Raw genomic sequence first — 18339 nt, 5'->3', positions numbered from 1 at the left:
ACTTGATATAGAGCAACATAATGCATACAGGTACACAACCTGTATGCTCAGAGCAGGAACAACCAATCAGAGACAAGGATTTACTCGACGTCTGGCATATTGTTCATTCTTTAAAGAAATCCTTACATTATTTCTGTTTTGCAAAAACTTAAGTGATTTTTTTTTTATTTGTTTGTATTCCCTTATAACAGTTGAAATTTAACAACAATCAAATATACATGTATGTACAATGTATAATAAGGGTGAAATAAAATTGTACAGACAGTAAAGATGCATGGAAAGTGATAACACTACACAAAATCTGTAGGCCTTTCTGTTTTATTCTTGTTGTTTGCACCCCTGATAAATGCCAAAAAGAGAAAAAGTGGAGTAACATCCTATCAAATCTTAAAATCAATGCAAATGATAGACGAAAACTATCCTGTTCTGAAGTCTACACATTGCTTCAGCTAACGTGTTATTCATTAAGACCAATGGTAGTTTGTGCAAACATGTCTCAGATACTGTGATACTGTACTCTAGTCCTCTGGGATCTACTCTGAACCAGCTGGAGACCTCCTTAATGCGGTTGTCGACTCGGTCTTTCTTGTACCACAGGTACACCTGGTTCCCTCCTGTCCCCTCATTGAGGTTAACATTCACTGGCTGATACTGTTGCTGCTGAAGGGCTTGATACTCGGTTTCATCAGTGGACACTTTCAGATCACTGAGTGCACGCTGGGAGTCGGTGGTCTGACGGTACCAGATGAAGACAGGGGATCCTCCCGTTAGTATCTTCATCCACACGGATGTAACCGCTCTGAAAGGTGTCTTTGTCTAATCCGTAGGAATCAGTGGCAGTGACATCACAGATGTAGGTTTTCTTCTCTCTTCTCACCCAGGCGTGGATGTAGTTCCCTTTAACCCCGCGGTTCAGATCACAGGCAAGTCTCTCCCAGTCATTCCCAAACTTCAGGGCTTCACTTCCTGCATCTGTAGTGAAATCAATGTCCACTATGGGAGTATCATACTCTCCGGATCCTCTGAAGAACCAAAGGTAGATGATGTCACCTCTTACTCCAGCATTGAGATCTTTAGGGATCTTTGTGTACCCTGCATTGATCAACCCAACAGCCATTTCATCGTTGAATGTAACTTGAAGCCTGGTGATTGGTACTGACCCACGTTTGTACCAAATATAAATGGATGTCCACATGGCCCTTTGTTCAGATTGACATTGATTTTCTTGAAGCCATGGTGTTGTAGCTTTTGCTCATCAGCATCATCAAGGGACACATCAAGGTGTGAGATGTATTTGGTCATTGTGGGTAACTGCATTAAAGAAAGACAAACCATGAGTAAAGTGAGAATATGACAAGGTGAGCTCCAATAGAATCAGGACACATTCAAATATCAGTTGTCAAACATGGATCGCCATAATGATATCTCAAATACATTATATTTGAAATGTGCATGCATACTGCACCCACTATTTATACTGACTATAATCAGTTAAGATCTGAAATAGAAAAACTTGTGTTCCATAGAAAGAAAATAATAAATTCTTAAACACTTACGTGTCTGCTGACAGTGAATGATGGAGCGGCATTAAGAAGTCAACTGATCTGCTGAATTCTGTCGTACTTACCACAAGTCAGCTGTCTTTATATAGAGGACAGAGAGGTTGTAATTCATTGTGCAATCACCACTTGTGAAGAGTCATATTCCAAAGAATTTAGTTTTTTCCAAATACCTTTTTAAACCAGATTATGACCATTATGTCTGACAGCTTGAGACAATTTGAACTGCTGATGACAGCAGGGAGGCTATTCCAGAGGAAAGGGGCACGACAGGAAAAGAAAAAAGAGAAGAAAACCTGCATCTGTGATGTCACTGCTACTGATTCCTACGGATTAGACAAAGACACCTTTGCATGTAAAGTGTGTTTGCTTCAGACTCTACACAATAGAAACTTCACGTGGAGTATTTTCACATGTTTTCATCATTTTATTCCCATCACTGTTATCATGCTGACAAACCAGGATCCATATTGATCAAACTGCTAAATGTGACATTTTGGACTTAACAGTGGTGGAAGAAGTACTCAGATATTAACTTATATACTTAAGTAAAAGTAGTAATACCATGGTGTAGAAATACTCTGTTACAAGCAAAATACCTGAATTCAAATCTGAAGTAAAAGTTAAAAAACAACAGCATCAAAATATACTTAAAGTACAAAAAGTAAAAGTTCTCATTATACAGAAGGGCCCATTTCAGAATTTATTTTATTGATGCATTAATATGAACATTGCTTTATGTTTGAGTATTTTACTATATATTCTGCCGGGTAGCAGGGGATCAATAAAGTCTCATCTTTATCCATAATAGTTGACTATATTTTGTATTATTAATCCAAATCTGCAAAGTAACTAGTAACTAAATGGGTAGTAGAGTAAAAACTACAATATCTGTCTCTGAAATGTAGTGGAGTAGAAGTGTAAGGTAGCAGAAAATGGAAATACAAAGTGCAAAATTTCATGTGTTTCCCTCAAAAATGTGATTTATTGCTGAGGTGAATATAATCCCATCAATTTCAATAGCGACTTGCCCCCCCGTTTTGTTGTCGCCTGCTGCATGCTCGTACTAAAAGTCTCCAAATCGTTCAGAATGCAACTAGAACTTTAACTAAAACTAACCTTTCCTCTGGAATAAATCAGACTGTTGAGGTCTTTATAGCAGCAAATAAAACTCATCTCTCCGCCTTAACTTTTGGTTAGTTGTTTACTGTTTGATTCCTTCAGGCCTTGTACCTGTTATCATTATCCTTCCAGCAGGTCAGTCTCAGTCTCAGTGAATCTATTAAGTCTAGTACTTAAAGTCAATGTCTGTCCAGCTGACGAGAATACTATAAACCTGTAAACCTGTACACCTGTAGACCTGTAGACCTGTAAACCTGTAAACCTGTACACCTGTAGACCTGTAAACCTGTAAACCTGTACACCTGTAGACCTGTAGACCTGTAAACCTGTAAACCTGTACACCTGTAGACCTGTACACCTGTGAACCTGTAGACCTGTAAACCTGTAGACCTGTAAACCTGTAAACCTGTACACCTGTAAACCTGTAGACCTGTAAACCTGTAGACCTGTAAACCTGTAAACCTGTACACCTGTAAACCTGTAGACCTGTAAACCTGTAGACCTGTAAACCTGTAAACCTGTACATCTGTAAACCTGTAGACCTGTAAACCTTTCCACAAGACCGCCATCAGGCCAAATTTTGGCGATCCTTTCTAACATTTCTCTGACATCTATCTTGTGCAGTGTTGAATGATTCCACTGCAGTGAGTGCTAACATTAAACTGAAGTCATAAGGTGGTAAGAATATCATCAGAAAATTAAAAAGTTGTCCTGATTTGAAAGACAACATTTACTTTACTTACTTACATACTTCATTGGCTCCCTATTCATGTCAGCTCAGTACTTAAAGGTGCTTCTGATGATTACCTCAGAGTTAAAAACTTCCTCAGTGAACACAGAGGTCACCGCTGGATGATTCACTGTCGTCGCCCAAGTGCCCTGACGTTTGACATGATGGCTCCTGCTGAATTGTCCTGCCTTAAATCTGAGCTTTTGTCCCTGGAGAAGCTCATCCATGAACTTCTGCACCATCAGTCTCAGATTGCCTCCCCGTCATCAGCTAGCTGGCGTGGAGCTAGCTAATGACGGGCTCCCTCCTTCCGCTGTCCTCTCCTTGGGGACGCGGTTCCCTCCACGTCCTGGACTAGAGCCGATGAGCACAAAGAGGCTTTCCATGCCTCTTTTCCCCGATCCCCTGGGTGAAGAAGATAGCGAACTTCTCCAGCTTTCCAACCACTATGGACCACTTCAGGTATTGGACGAGGGAGAAGATGAGGCGCCGTTTCCCAACTCTGCGGTCTCTCCCACTCAGCTTTGGTCCGGGTCTTCCTCTTGGGCCTCGGTTGTGAAGGACGGCGGTGCTGGTACTGGACCATCCTCTTGCAGAAAGCGCACCTCTCCCTGCAGCAGTATCTCCAACTCCCAGGCCACCTCTCCCTCCCGTAAGCGTTCCCGGGTGGCTCCCTCACTGCCAGTACTCTCTGGTTTATATTCTTTGAGTTATTTCAACATATTCTCTATCTTAATTTAATGTGTGTATCCGCCTCCTTAATAGATCCTGGTATTGTTCTGGAGCGGTGTAATATCGGCCACTCACCTGTGAGCTAAAGGCAGACCGAGTAAGTCAGGCAATCTGTTCATTTTGAGAAAAAGAGTGATTATATATTTTGTTAAATTGTATTAACTTATGTTTGTTATAATTAGGTTCCGGTTGGAGAATGTTAAAGTATTTCACCCTTAAGAAGCTGATGCATTAATAACGTAAGATGACTACGTACCTCTTATTTTTTTATTTCTAATTGTGGTAAGCATGGCAATATATTGATTTCATTTATTTATTGTGCAGAAAAATCATCAACATCCATATCGTCATCAATTATCCATCCTTCAACCTCCACCCTTTATCCTCCCTGAATATATGGTTAACTGGCTCTTGGATCCTGGTGTTTAATGTGCATCCCAGCTAGAAGTTCAATGGTCCAGTATTAATACTCTCTAACAACACATGTCTAATCATTATTTTGCCACCTTGCCTGAACCTGAGCGTTCGTGATACCTTAATAAATGAAGGTTGATCGCCGCCATGACCGTTCAGTCCTCCCCCGTCCAACAAGGTGACTGGATATTACTTATCCAGACATCTACTATATACATACTGGTCTGATCTATAGCTTGGAGCCATAAAGACCATGCTGGTCTGGTCTATAGCTTGGAGCCATAAAGACCATGCTGGTCTGGTCTATAGCTTGGAGCCATAAAGCCATGCTGGTCTGGTCTATAGCTTGGAGCCATAAAGACCATGCTGGTCTGGTCTATAGCTTGGAGCCATAAAGCCGTGCTGGTCTGGTCTATAGCTTGGAAGCATAAAGCCACGCTGGTCTGGTCTATAGCTTGGAGCCATAAAGCACCTCTATTATATCTTCTTTAGGACACGGCAGGGGAACAAATCAGAGATCAGCATTTTGGGATTTATTGTTGGTGCAACCAACTACACAGCAAGTCTTCGGCACAGCGTTATTACTATTACTGGTTTGTTTAAAGTAGAAGTTTGGAGACATGTTTCAACTTGTTCTCTTTACTCTGTTACCATCTACGAGGGACACGGGATTGTTTTCTCCCAAAAGGGGGCGTGGTCATGAGAGTCTACTCTGGATGACGTATTGCCGGTCTGATGCATTGGCTGGATCTTGTACATTTCAGAGAATATGGATGATGAAAAAAGTAATACTCTAGCTGCGCACAGCATATCTTATATCTTGTTGTCTTGATCAGTGTATTCATGATTTTATGATTTATGATTTTTTGCTCTACGCCTAAAGATGATGCTTGTTTCGAGCAGTTAGGAAGAATGGAGAGTGGGTGGACTGTCTGCTACATCAGTGATAGTCTACATGCACAAATGCATAACCTGAGTGGTGTTTCTCTGTAAATATCACCCTGGACCGCAGAGAGAGAGACTCTCGACTCACAGGAGCAATAAAGACAGACACGGGTGCGGCTAGGGTTTATTACTTTTAATCAATTCAGCTAGCTACAAAATGTCCACCACTTCACACACTGACAGGATACAGAGAGGGAGTCTTTAATATTACATGCGTTGAGGACATCAATCTCACGGTTTAACCTATTGTGTCATTCAGGTTTAGGTATTTAATCACCTTACTCTAACTACTCGACATTTTGGCGATTTGGTGTGCATAGCTCTAAAGTACAGAAGCAACAAAAAACCCTTTTGTATGTATTTTTTTGTTTCAGAGTATAATTGTTGTTATTCAATATTATCATTATTTTTACCAATAACAAACCACACGGGGAGAATAAACTCACAGATACAGTCTTCTTATAAAAGTAAGGTCTCTCAGAAATATGCGTCTTTGCTTTACATTGCAAACGTTTATTTTTTTTTTTCAGAGCATCCAAAACCTATGTTACAGTACACAACCAGTCCTCATCTTTCAGCACATAATCAACATCTTCATCATTGAACTGCATAATCATTTAGAAAACAGGTCATTTTTTTGCAATACAACCTCAAGTCCTCATATTTTTTTCATCTTCATCTCACTTTTTTGATCCCTTTTGCATTATTTTACAACGAGATGGTCACAGTCGGTAAATATATCGAGACAAAAAGAGTGGCACTATTGCAAACTTGCAGGAGTATGGAACAATTAACTGTGTCCTAATACTGAGCATGCGTTTTGTCAATTTGCTACTGCCATGTTATCATTTTTTATATATATTTTTCAGACAGGTTTATTTATAAGACTAAAATCTACCATTTGTCATGCAGAGAACGCACAATTCACATCACTTGGAATGCAATGTCTAATACAGCTACAGAGAGTCTAGTTGCACATTGTCTAAACAGGAACTCAGTATGATTGCGATGAAGGAAAATGTACCAACGACTGCCTTTTGATTGTAAGTGCTTTTTGCGATCCCATTCATCTGTACCGTCGCTAAGCAAATCTTTACTCCTGTTTTTTTCCATAAGTCTTCTCCCATTTGTCGTGACAACACCAAAATAAGGAGCATGACAGTAGCCTAAATGGAATGACACAGTTTGACTAAGACGATACTGAGATACTGAAAAGGAAAAATAATAAAAACAAACAGCTTGTATAGCATTCCTATTATATACTTGTCATCCAGAGCAGTGTACTTTTATATATATATATTATATATGATATAGAATAATATATGATATATATATATATTTTGATAAAGAGAATAAAAACTTCACAAGTGAGCTAGAGAGCCATCAAGTCAGCACTATATACAACCTTTGGAGAGAATGAAATACGAGTATAAGAAATCATCTTTTTACGAGGACAATCATCTTGAAAAAAGCTTGACGGACGACACACAGAACAACATTTACAATGGGGAGGGGAGGTGATATGTGCATGTGTGCAAACCTAGAAGGTCAATACCATGATGAAAGCATGTCAGCGCCTGTAGATGTGCGGCGCAGGGACGCCTGGACGATCGCGCTCTGGGAGCGGGGCGTTTAGCCACTGCCCAGCATCTTTGTGGCGCGCTGGTTGGCCTCGTCAATCCTGGTCTTGTTGGAATCAGCCTGGGTGAGGGAAAAAGGGGATGAAGAAGGATGAGAACAATATCAGTTTGCTTGTTATTGGTGGTTCATTTTAGCCAAGTCAACAAGAACACTAATGCTGCATTCACATGGAATCAGGCAGGCAGGCAACACCTTCTGGATGGCACGGGAAAAACAGGAAACGGAACGGCAAAACGGAATGCGTATGACGGTATGTCGCTATGATGATGTCGTATTGTTTACAAAGAATGGAATAAAATATATTAAAGGTCCCATATCGTGCTCATTTTCAAGTTCATACTTGTATTTTGTGTTTGTACTCGAACATGTTTACATGCTGTAATGTTAAAAAAAACTTTATTTTCCTCATACTGTCTGTCTGAATATACCTGTATTTACCACTCTAATTTCATTGGAATTGCAACGGAATTGTGTTGCTAGGCAACAGTTTGGGTCCATGTTTACTTCCTGCCAGCTGATGTTATTTACATACACTGCAACAAGAAATAAACTGGGACACATTTAGAATGTTGTGTAATGTTGTAAATATTGTATATTTGTGACATCACAAATGGACAAAAATCCTAACGGCTTGTTTCCAACGCACATTTTCTGAATACGGGCTGTGTGTATTTCTCCGTATATTGAGCGTTTACCAGTATTTATATAACACTTAAACCTGCCTTATAATATAAAAGACATGAAAATCTGACTTTTTACAATATGGGACCTTTAAATCAAATACTTGTGTCTATTATTTTATGTAATCATTCTAATAATGCATGTAGAAAATGCAACTTTCTCAAAAAACTTTCTCCGGTGTGAGGAAGCTATGTATCATCCGGTTGTAAATTCTGTTGCGGAGGACGGGAAAAAGTTAAAATATTTTAACTTTGGGAGGTAATACATCAGACCGGTACATAGGCCTATATAGGGTACTTAGCAAAAGGTCAAGGCCGCGCCCCCTTTTGGGGGATAGAAAACCTGAAGATCTCATAGACTTCAATGCAATTTGACTTGTGTTTGGATTGTAATTTTGACAAGTTTGTATGCATTCATCTCTTGTTATACAAACGTTTGTTTTATACACATGTCTCATCATTATTTTGCGACCTTCCCTGAACCTGAGCGTTCGCGATACCTTAATAAATTAAGGCTGATCACCGCCATGTCACTTCAGTCTTCCCCCATCATACAAGGTGACTGGATATTACTTATCCAGACATCTCTACATATCTGATTGAATCCCGTTAGGCAAAGTGTTGTCTGTTAATAACCAACCTGTTAATAGCCAACTGTTTGATCTATAGGCTGATATTTAGTTGGAGTCTGATGCTGCTATAATGTTAAAGCAGCAGTAGGCAGTATATTTTTGGTATCATTGTGCAAAAATTCCATAATAACCTTTCAGCATATTGTAATTCAAGTGTTCTGAGAGAAAACTAGACTTCTGCTCCTCCTCATGGCTCTGTTTTCAGGCTCTAAAAATTCTAGCCCGTGTAGGGAGACTTTGACCAATCACAGGTCATTTCAGAGAGAGAGAGAGAGCGTTCCTATTGGCTGTTCATTCAACAGAGGCAGCTGTCAATCACTCGCGAACTCTGATCACCTGGTCAAACTAGGCTGACCAAATATGAATCAATATTCTGTCACTGTAATGTCTATTTCTCGCCTCAAATGTTTCCAGAATCATCTTGTAGTGCACTGTTTAGCTGTAAAATGAGAAAGTTTGCTCCGGCTGGTGGGCGGTGCTTGCTATTTCCTCAACTGGTCTAAAACATGGCTGCCGGGTCACAAACTTTCTCATTTAACAGCTAAACAGTACACTACAAGATGCTTGAAAAAAAGAGATGTTTGTTTTCTTGCTATTTTGTTATTTCAAAAATTCGTGCAGTCTGATGTTGAAATCTTTCCATCCTGTCAGTAGAGGTCAGAGGAGTTGGCGGACAAAGTTGGAGGTGAATGAGTGATATGCACTTTTTCTTCAACAGCTACCATCGGATTGGGCTGCTCTCGTATTCAAATGTTTATTATTGTATGAATGTGTGAAGTGTCGCCCCCTTAAATTAGAAAATGCTGGTGAGAAACCTTTGTCATTATGCCATTGAAAGATCATCTTTTTAAAATTAAAAATATTAATGGAAATGGAAATTAACCAAGTAGTTACAGGTAAAAAATCAGGAAAGGGGAAATATTAAATTACATTACCTTTATGTTTACACATAATACATTTCAAATCCTGAGTGTCATACCTTCTCCATGATCCTGTCGATCTGGCGGTTCTGGGTGTCGATCTCGTTGCCCATGTCCAGGGCCATGTGGCGCAGGTTACCGATGATGCCGCCCACCTGCTCCAGGTTCTCGTCCATCTCATTTTCCCGGGCATCGTCTGTTACCCTAAACACACACACACACACACACACACAAGGGCAGATTTAAATACTGTGACGTCTGCATAAACACCAGGTCAAACATGCCACACATTGTCATGTTGAAAGAGACCATCGGAAGAGGATATCCAGACTTTTGTCCTCTACTTTGGGTCAAGCCTGGCAAAAAGCTAAATCCTGCAATTCTCACATTGCAACCTCCAAGTGTGGTAAACAGCCACATCCTGAAGAGGTGCTGGATGGTTTCCTCCTGTTTCCAGTCTTTATGCTCTGCTATGCTAAGCTAAGCTAACGGTCTCCTGACTGTAGCTTCATATTAACTGTACAGATATGAGAGTGATATCAACCTTCTTATCTGTACAGTAAGTATGAAGCTACAGACAGGAGACCGTTAGCTTAGCTTAGCATAAATACTTAGATCTTTAAGAGGTGCTGGTATACGGATTGTTTCCTCCTGTTTCTAGTCTTTATTCTAAGCTAAGCTAACGGTCTCCTGACTGTAGCTTCATATTTACCATACAGACATGAGAGTGATATCAATCTTCTTATCCAACTCTCAAGAAAGCGAATAAGCGTATTTTTTTAAAATACCAAACCTTAAATGTCACTCGGTACCACGTTGCGTCTCTTTCCCCTTCAGGTGGGTGCCTTCCTGGTTCTCTTACATCCCAAAATGGTCTGATTCACCTCTACATGGACACCCATTTGCCATGATTCTGTCCACACAAGCGTACTTTTACATCCCCTTACTTCATCTTCACAATACGTAAAGCTCACGCGGCCCTCTTACCTGCGGATGAAGCCTCCGCTGATGGCCATCTGTTCACGCTCATCCACCACGCGGGCGGGCTGGCTGGCCACCACCCCATCCTGGTTGTTCCCCCAGGCCTTGCTGGCTCCGCTCTTCATCCTGGCCGCCGATAGCGAAGGGGAGGATGAGGAGGGACAGTTACTCGACAGTTTGACTGAACGACTCATCATTTACCTCAACCAGGCTGGCTTCCCATTAGTCAAATCTATAAAAGAGAGCCTTGGATTTGAGGTACTGCAATGGCATGTATAGTATGTAGTGTGATCAGCTGACACAAAGGTGTTATTTGGCTTCATGCATCCAGCACATAAATATATGGTGGGGACTAGACTAAGTCAAGCAAAGCATAGCAGGCACGGACTGGTTGGTAGATTGGGTACAGGCTCATTCTGTTGTTACACAATAGTGATGTGTGTGATGTTATATCTTGTAGGTATATAACATACTGTTCAGAATCAGGCACAAGTCACAGCTATCTGTGTTGTATAATGTAAGCATGCATTTTAATAGCTCCAACATGTGGGATGACTCAGTGTGTGACAAAACCCCTTCCCTTTCCCCTCGTCCTACTTGCACTGCGTTGTTGTAATTATACCAACCCCCCCCCCCACAGTTAAATGTCCCAGTGTGACAGAAAACAGAGAACAGACGAGCTTTTGGCAGACACACAACACAGAGTGTACAGGACTGTCACATCGTTAGGAGGGACGACGAGTAATGTGGAGAACAAACTGCCAAACGTTAAAAGAAACCAAAAAAAAAACAAGAAACTGGAGGGAGTCAACAGAGAATAACACCATGTTTAACTATTCCTAGACCTACTGTGACCCCCCAACCCCCCCACCCCTCGATTTGCGCTTTTTAAAAGTCACCGCTTTTTTCTTCCAGGTTGCGGGTTGGACGTCAGGTAGCAGTTGAGGCAGAGGAGTGAAGAGTGTGATGAGGCAACCCCTGTCTCATACCAAATTACGTTCCCATACAACTAAACTGCACTCTCAATTACGTTTCCAAGGATATATATTTTCTCCTGGATTTTGGTCACAGTTAAAACTACTTGGGTTAGGTTTAGTAAAATCTAGGGCTGTCAAAGTTAATAATAATGTGTTAACGCAAATTTTTTCTAACGCCGCTAACTCCTTTAACGCATTAAGGCAACTTTAAGGTTGTAGCGAGCTCAGTTTTAAAGGTCCCATATCATGCTAATTTTCAGGCTCATACTTTTATTGTGTGTTTCTACTAGAACATGTTTACATGCTGTAATGTTAAAAAAAAAAGGTTATTTTCTTCATACTGTCAGCCTGAATATGCCTGTATTTACCCTCTGTCTGAAACGCTCCATTTTAGCACATTTTGATGGAAAATGTGACAAAATTGCAACAGAATTGCGTTGCTAGGCAACAGTTTGGGTTCATGTTTACTTTCTGGCAGCTGATGACATTCACATACACTGCAACCAGGAATAAACTGGGACACATCTAGAATGTTAACATTTAAATCTGTGTAAAGGGTCTAAATATTGTACATTTGTGACATCACAAATGGACAGAAATCCTGACGGCTTGTTTCAAATGCAGAGTTTCTGAATACGGGCTTTGGGTATTTTCCTGTGGATAGAGCGTCCTGCGTGAGGCCTATTGTGTGTCAAAAGTGTACAGTAATGTGAAGGCAAGACAATAGAGACTGACTAAAAAGTCGGGCTGTCAAAGTTAACACGATGACACGTTAACGAAAAAATTGGTTTCAACGCCACTAATTTCTTTAACGCCTTAACACAACTTTTTTGGGTTGTAGCGGGTTTTAAAGCTAAAGTGGAGATCATATCATCATAAAACTAAAAAAAAACTAAGGAATCCATTGGTTCCAACGATGTCATACTAGCTTGTTGGGAAGGAGGCTAAATAACGCTCCAAAGTTATGCTAAATTTTGGTGAGGAAAAACTGGCATTGCCATTATCAAAGGGATCCCTAACGCCACAAACTTTTAACGCCACAATTTTTAAAACTTTTTTAAAAATGAATGCAACTTTTAGGTTATAGCGGGCTCCGTTTTAAAGCTAGAGTGAAGATACTGGTATCATATGAAACTAGAAAACCTAAAGAATCCATTGGTACCAATCAAATAAATCATCTAAATAGGCTAAATAACGCTCCATACGTATGCTAAATTTTGCAAACCTTAATGATAATCACATGCAGTTTGGGGCAGGTCATAGTCAAGTCAAGTTTTAGGACCCCCTCGAAAACGAGATGATTCATCTCAAGGGGTTATCCTGATATAAAAAATTTCTTTCAAGACAGCTGTTGTTTCAGTTTACCATGTTATGATTGGAGCATATTGTTTTATGCTAAATGCAGTACCTGTGAGGGTTTCTGGACAATATCTGTCATTGTTTTATGTTGTTAATTGATTTCCAATAATAAATATATACATACATTTGCATAAAGCAGCATATTTGTCCACTCCCATGTTGATAAGAGTATTAAATACTTGACAAATCTCCCTTTAAGGTACATTTTGAACAGATATAAAACATCTTTGATTAAGTTTCGATTCATTGAGATTAACTATGGACAATTATGCGATTAATCAAGATGAAATATTTTTATCAATTGACAGCCCTAATAAAAACATCATGATTTGGCCTAAAATGACACTTTTTTCATTAAATGAAGTGAACGTTAACATTTAGTTTCACACAGGACACGAACGGCGGCCTCCTCGGTGAAAGTCCGGGTGTTTGTTTGACCCACCCGTCCACCCCGACCTCCTCTGTACGTGGACTGCCGCGGACCGTCACTAGAAACATATTTGTGATACGTCATAAAACAAAGGTAATCCGCTGCAGAATACATTCCGCTTGAAATGTAATTCACAATGCTGTTTCTTTGTATGGGAATGAAATTTTTAGGAGACTATTCTGAATAAGTTCGACATTAAAACATCCCATGGATTCATCTGTCTCTGTTTGTCTCAAAATTGTACGACAAACACAGCTGTGCTAACACGATATGCAATCACAGCTCGGCCGCACGGCTTTGTAAATGTCCCCTCACTCCGCCTGTCCGACTTCACGCCGTCAGATTCAGCGTCTGCTTTGGCACAAAAGAGTCTGGGATAGTAGAGGGGAAGGTAGCAGATAGAGGTTCCCTTTTTCATTTCTTTAGTTGTGGTTTCAACATATTTGATGTAGTAAGGCACTTTTGATGGCAGGACACTTTTCACCCCCCCCCCCCTCAAGCAGTTTAACGCTGATATTCCTGAGAAATTAATCTCATATCTCTACATATTTTTCCCATTCAACAATATTCTGCCATGTCTTTGCTTGTATGGTAGCATCAGTTGCTGAGTATTGTATAACCTTGGAATGCTGTGTGGATGTATTCTAGCTGTATCAGGAATGGCCATGGCTCAGCCTCCTACACTGTTTTTATTAATAGAAATGGACTGAGGCAAGGCTTCGCTTAGCTCTCTGTCCTCGCTGACACACACCAGTGTGGTAAACACACACACACACACACACACACACACTCACACACACACACACGCTACCCCTTGTCTGAGTTCTTTCTTTTTGTACCTACTTCTTTTTCTTTCTCTTTCCTTTGTTCCTTAATATTGTACATGCTTTCCCTCTCCTCTCTTCTCGCATCACGTTCCTTTCATTCGGTATCCAGTTTGGTCTCCTTTCCGATTTGTTTCTCTGCAGTCTCATAATGCGTATAATGCACTTCTCTAATCAGCTTTGCTGTGATTGAACTGAAATGATCTGATTAGATCATATGAGGATTGCGGACCCTGTGGTAAACTAAACTCATTCTATCTAATCCATTCCCCTGAGTGACCTGCAAGTTGAGCTATACTCTCCACCAATCAAAATCCCCTTACGGTGGCATGTAGACAGCCAGAATCCAAACGCATTAAGTAACCAGAAAAAACAGGAGTCAGCTAATTCTGATAGACAGCCAACATGCTGAAGGGATTTAAAAAAAATAAAGTATCCCAGCATGTATGATGGAATGAACTCACTTTCTGATTGGTGAGAGAAATCCAACAACTGTTTTTGTCTTTCTAGCATCCATCCATGTGTGCATTCAGTTTGACTCAACTTCCCAGCAGGCTATCATGCCACTCTCTGATATGGTTGACCTACATGTGAGCGAGATCCCCCGTGGGAGAGGGGAGTTTAGCGGACAGCAATGTTGAACAGGATAGAGCCTGGATAAAGGCTTATTTAGCACAGCGCTCTGCAGGAGAGGCGGCGCTGCAGAGAAACTGCAGCAGAAACCGGAGGGGGAAAACAAGGCAGCAGATCGCCACACGGAGTCGTGTAAAGACACGGGTACCACGAAGTACATGCGCTAGTGGCATGATGTACCCATTTACACATCAAACATGACTACATCCCTGGAAACATCTCACTGCGCATGTGTCCTAACCCAGTTCGTTTGCAGCTCCCCTGAACAACACAGATCCCTGCTGTTTGTCTGCTTTACTTTCAATGTGTCATACTGTCATCTTGGTCTCCTTATGATGTGTTCACTGCCTTCCTTCTAGCATTTGACAATTTTGTTATGTAGCGTTCCTCTTTTCTCATGCAAGAAGGACTTCAATTCATATATTTTTGTCTCTCTTTTTTTTATTTGGATTTGGTCCAATCTATAAAATCACAAAATTATGTCTGTAATCATCCTGTAAGTGGCGTACAGGTGCAAATTTTATGTACAAAGTGTAGTTTTCGACACTTGCAATTTGCTGCGTATTAGTTAGGGCTTTCAAAGTTAACACAAATTTCCTTTAATGCCACACATTTTTTTAACGCATTAAAGCAACTTGCGATTTTTAGGTTGTATCGGGCTCAGTTTTAAAGCCAGAGAGAAGATACTGGAACTACAAAAACGAAGGAATCTATTGGTACCAACCATGTCATACTAGCTTGTCACGAAGGAGGTTAAATAACGCTCCAAATTTATGCTAAATAATGCCCACTTTATGATAATCACATGCAGTTTGGGGGCAAGTCATAGTCAAGTCAGCACACTGACACACTGACAGCTGTTGTTGCCTGTTGGGCTACAGTTTGCCATGTTATGATTTGAGCATATCTTTTATGCTAAATGCAGTACCTGTGAGGGTTTCTGGACAATATTTGTCATTGTTTTGTGTTGTCAATTGATTTCCAGTTATAAATATATACATACATTTGCATAAAGCAGCATATTTGTCCACTCCCATGTTGATAAGAGTATTAAATACTTGATAAATCTACTTTTAAGGTTAATTTTGAAAAGATAAAAAATGTGCGATTAATTTGCAATTATCACTATTAATCATGGACAATCACGCAATTAATCACAGTTTAGTATTTTAGTATTTTTTTTATCGATTGACTGCCCTAATCTGAAAACATTTTACGCGAGAAATAGGCATTACAGTAACAGAATATTGATTCATATTTGTTCAACGCTGCCTAGTTTGACCATTTGATTGGAGTTTGTGAGTGATTGACAGCTGCCTCCATTGAATGAACAGCCAATAGGAACGCTCTCTCTCTTTGAAATGACCTGTGACCCAAAACAGAGCCATGAGGAGGAGCAGAAGTCTAGTTTTCTCTCAGAACACTTGAATTACAATATACTGAAAGGTTATTATGGATTTTTTGCCCAATGATGCCAAAATCATACTGCCTACTGCTGCTTTTTTGCACTTGCATTGGATTTGGTCCAATCTATAAATTCATATATGAAAGTATTGCTTGAATATTTTGGAATAGTTTTCGACACTTGCTATTTTGCTGTGTAATAATACAAAATCGACTTTGGAAAATATATGTTTAAAGCTGAATCAGTCTTTTTCTCTCATGTTTTCTTCCCAGAGATTTTCAAAATAATCGATTCTATCTATCTATATGCTGTTTATTCCCTGTTTACTAGAAGAAGAAAAAACACCCGGTCTTTGTGCTGCTTGTGGTAAATAAAAACATAATAAAAAGATCTTTTCATCATCACCATCAACATCATCAACATCACCTTCATTGTTAATATCAGCATCACGATCTTAGCATCATCATATGTAGCATTGCTGTTATGAATTTGCATTGTCATGCATGCATGAGCATTCAAAGGGTCATGCTCGTCAGTCATTCCATGTCATTGGCACTTGGTGGTTCAAAAATGTTGGTGGGGGAGGGGGGAGGGGGGGTACTCAGAGGGGGAAACAAAAAGGTCTCGTTGCCTGCAAAGAGGTGAGGATCTACTGGATGTTAGAGCGGTGTGGTGGTTGTGGTGGTGGTGGTGGTGGTAGAGATCATGCAGATGAGTAGAAGTGTCAAACAGTCCCGGACCAGGCTTACCGAACGCATTTTGGGACCAAGATCACTGACTTTCCAGCTGGAGTCAACGAATAAAATGATCTGAGTGCCAAGATGCTTCGGGAGCCCCAGCCCTGCTCTTTTGGTTGAATCTCAGTGATTTTACAGTTGGGAACAGTTACAGTGGTATCATTGTAGAAGTCCCCTCTTTCCATCGCTTTGCATTAATACTAAAAAAAACAATTCCTCTTCAGGAGGAATCAGTACAAATGTTACAAGTGGGACTTCTACAATGGCTACACCTGCATGTCGACGACTCCCATTAGAAAGGTGTTTGGAGAAGTGGAAGCTTAGGGCACTTGGAGAAGGGCCCTTGGTAGAATGGTGTTAAGAGAGGCACTTGATGAACCATGGCCTTAGCTGAGTGGAGAAAAGTTTATGTGGAGGACTGGACTTTTTGAGCTTTGGCTTTATAGGATTTGGGCCTCACCCAGTCTATTTGCCCATGTCTGGTTCGACTGTGCACAAGCAGCAGCAAAGAAACGTTAGGGTAGGGGGGTGTTTACATGGTTAGTGACAGGAGTTTGTAATTTGGAAGTATCTGTGCTACTTCTCAGAGGCCAATCACGTAGCGATGGCTCAGACTGATGGACAATGGGATGCTTGCCAGTCGTGGAGTTATGAATTCTGGGATACTGTATGTCTGGAGGCCAATCCAGAGGGAGATACGCCATCAGATCCCGAGGCTGCTGCATGTGCCCGCTGTTATCTAATGAATTTGCATTAAAGTCAAACTGAAATTTAAACACATTTTTGCATACACAGCTTAACTGTAGTGGTGGGAAAAAAATTGATTCACCTATATATCGCAATTTTTTTCTTCAATTTTTGAATTTCGTTTTTTAATGCCAGAATCGATATATCTGCTTCATTTGAGTCTATGTGGAGGCAGAAGGAAGTTACCGCTTTTATTGTTGTAGTCTGAGTAATGTGACGTTATATCCGTTCCGTATCCGTCAACCAGAACAAACCGCAGCGAGCCGAAACAAGAAAGTAAAAAACGTTGGAGGGTCTGCATGGATCCGACCTGCACCCTCCCATGTTAAATCCAGCGTGGTAAACACTACACATCCAGTAAAGGATGGAAACACTTTGGGTTTCACACATTGACAGGAAAAGCAGAGCTGGACATCACGGCTAAAGCTGCATGCTAACTCTGTCAAGGACAGGAAACATTATCGTATCGCGGTAAAGTGCGATCCAGCCAGCCGTCGCTCTCATCTCTGTGGTCAAATGGGCCGATGCAACAACATTTCTGTTAAATGCATTCAGACAGCCCTGATGGAGCTGACCATGGATGGATAAAGAGAACGGAGCTGACAGGAGAGCTAGAGACGGACTTGGAGAAGTTAGAGGAAGTATACACGTGTGACTACGTCCGCTTTTCAAAATAAGGTGTTCACAAAGGGAACTGTATATACAAAATACATCTATGGAAATAAGATTGATTGGATTATATTCACCAGAAGTATAAAACATTACATGTCCCTTATAAATTAAAAAGTAAATACCACTAATTTGTGAGGGAAATGTCTTTATTCTTAGATTTTTGGGTTGCTGGTGAAAAATTAATAAATAATTCCTGACA

The 18339-nt window shown here is 40.5% G+C and overlaps 1 protein-coding gene across 2 annotated transcripts in view; it reads right to left on the bottom strand.

Annotated features, from left to right (window-relative positions):
- Positions 1–5620: 5620 nt before the first annotated feature.
- snap25a (synaptosome associated protein 25a) overlaps positions 5621–18339 on the bottom strand; it is a 62772-nt gene continuing 50053 nt past the window's right edge. For both annotated transcript variants that reach the window (XM_037750404.1, XM_037750403.1), the window contains exons 6-8: positions 10363–10482; positions 9435–9579; positions 5621–7203 (exon numbers count right to left, since the gene is read on the bottom strand). In XM_037750404.1, coding sequence (XP_037606332.1) covers positions 7135–7203; positions 9435–9579; positions 10363–10482 — 334 coding nt within the window. In that variant the 3' untranslated portion in view covers positions 5621–7134. The remainder of the gene's footprint in view (positions 7204–9434; positions 9580–10362; positions 10483–18339) is intronic.

Source organism: Sebastes umbrosus, chromosome 18 (genome assembly GCF_015220745.1).
Source record: "Sebastes umbrosus isolate fSebUmb1 chromosome 18, fSebUmb1.pri, whole genome shotgun sequence".
Taxonomy (NCBI): domain Eukaryota; kingdom Metazoa; phylum Chordata; class Actinopteri; order Perciformes; family Sebastidae; genus Sebastes; species Sebastes umbrosus.
This window is presented reverse-complemented; position numbering and strand designations above follow the sequence as displayed.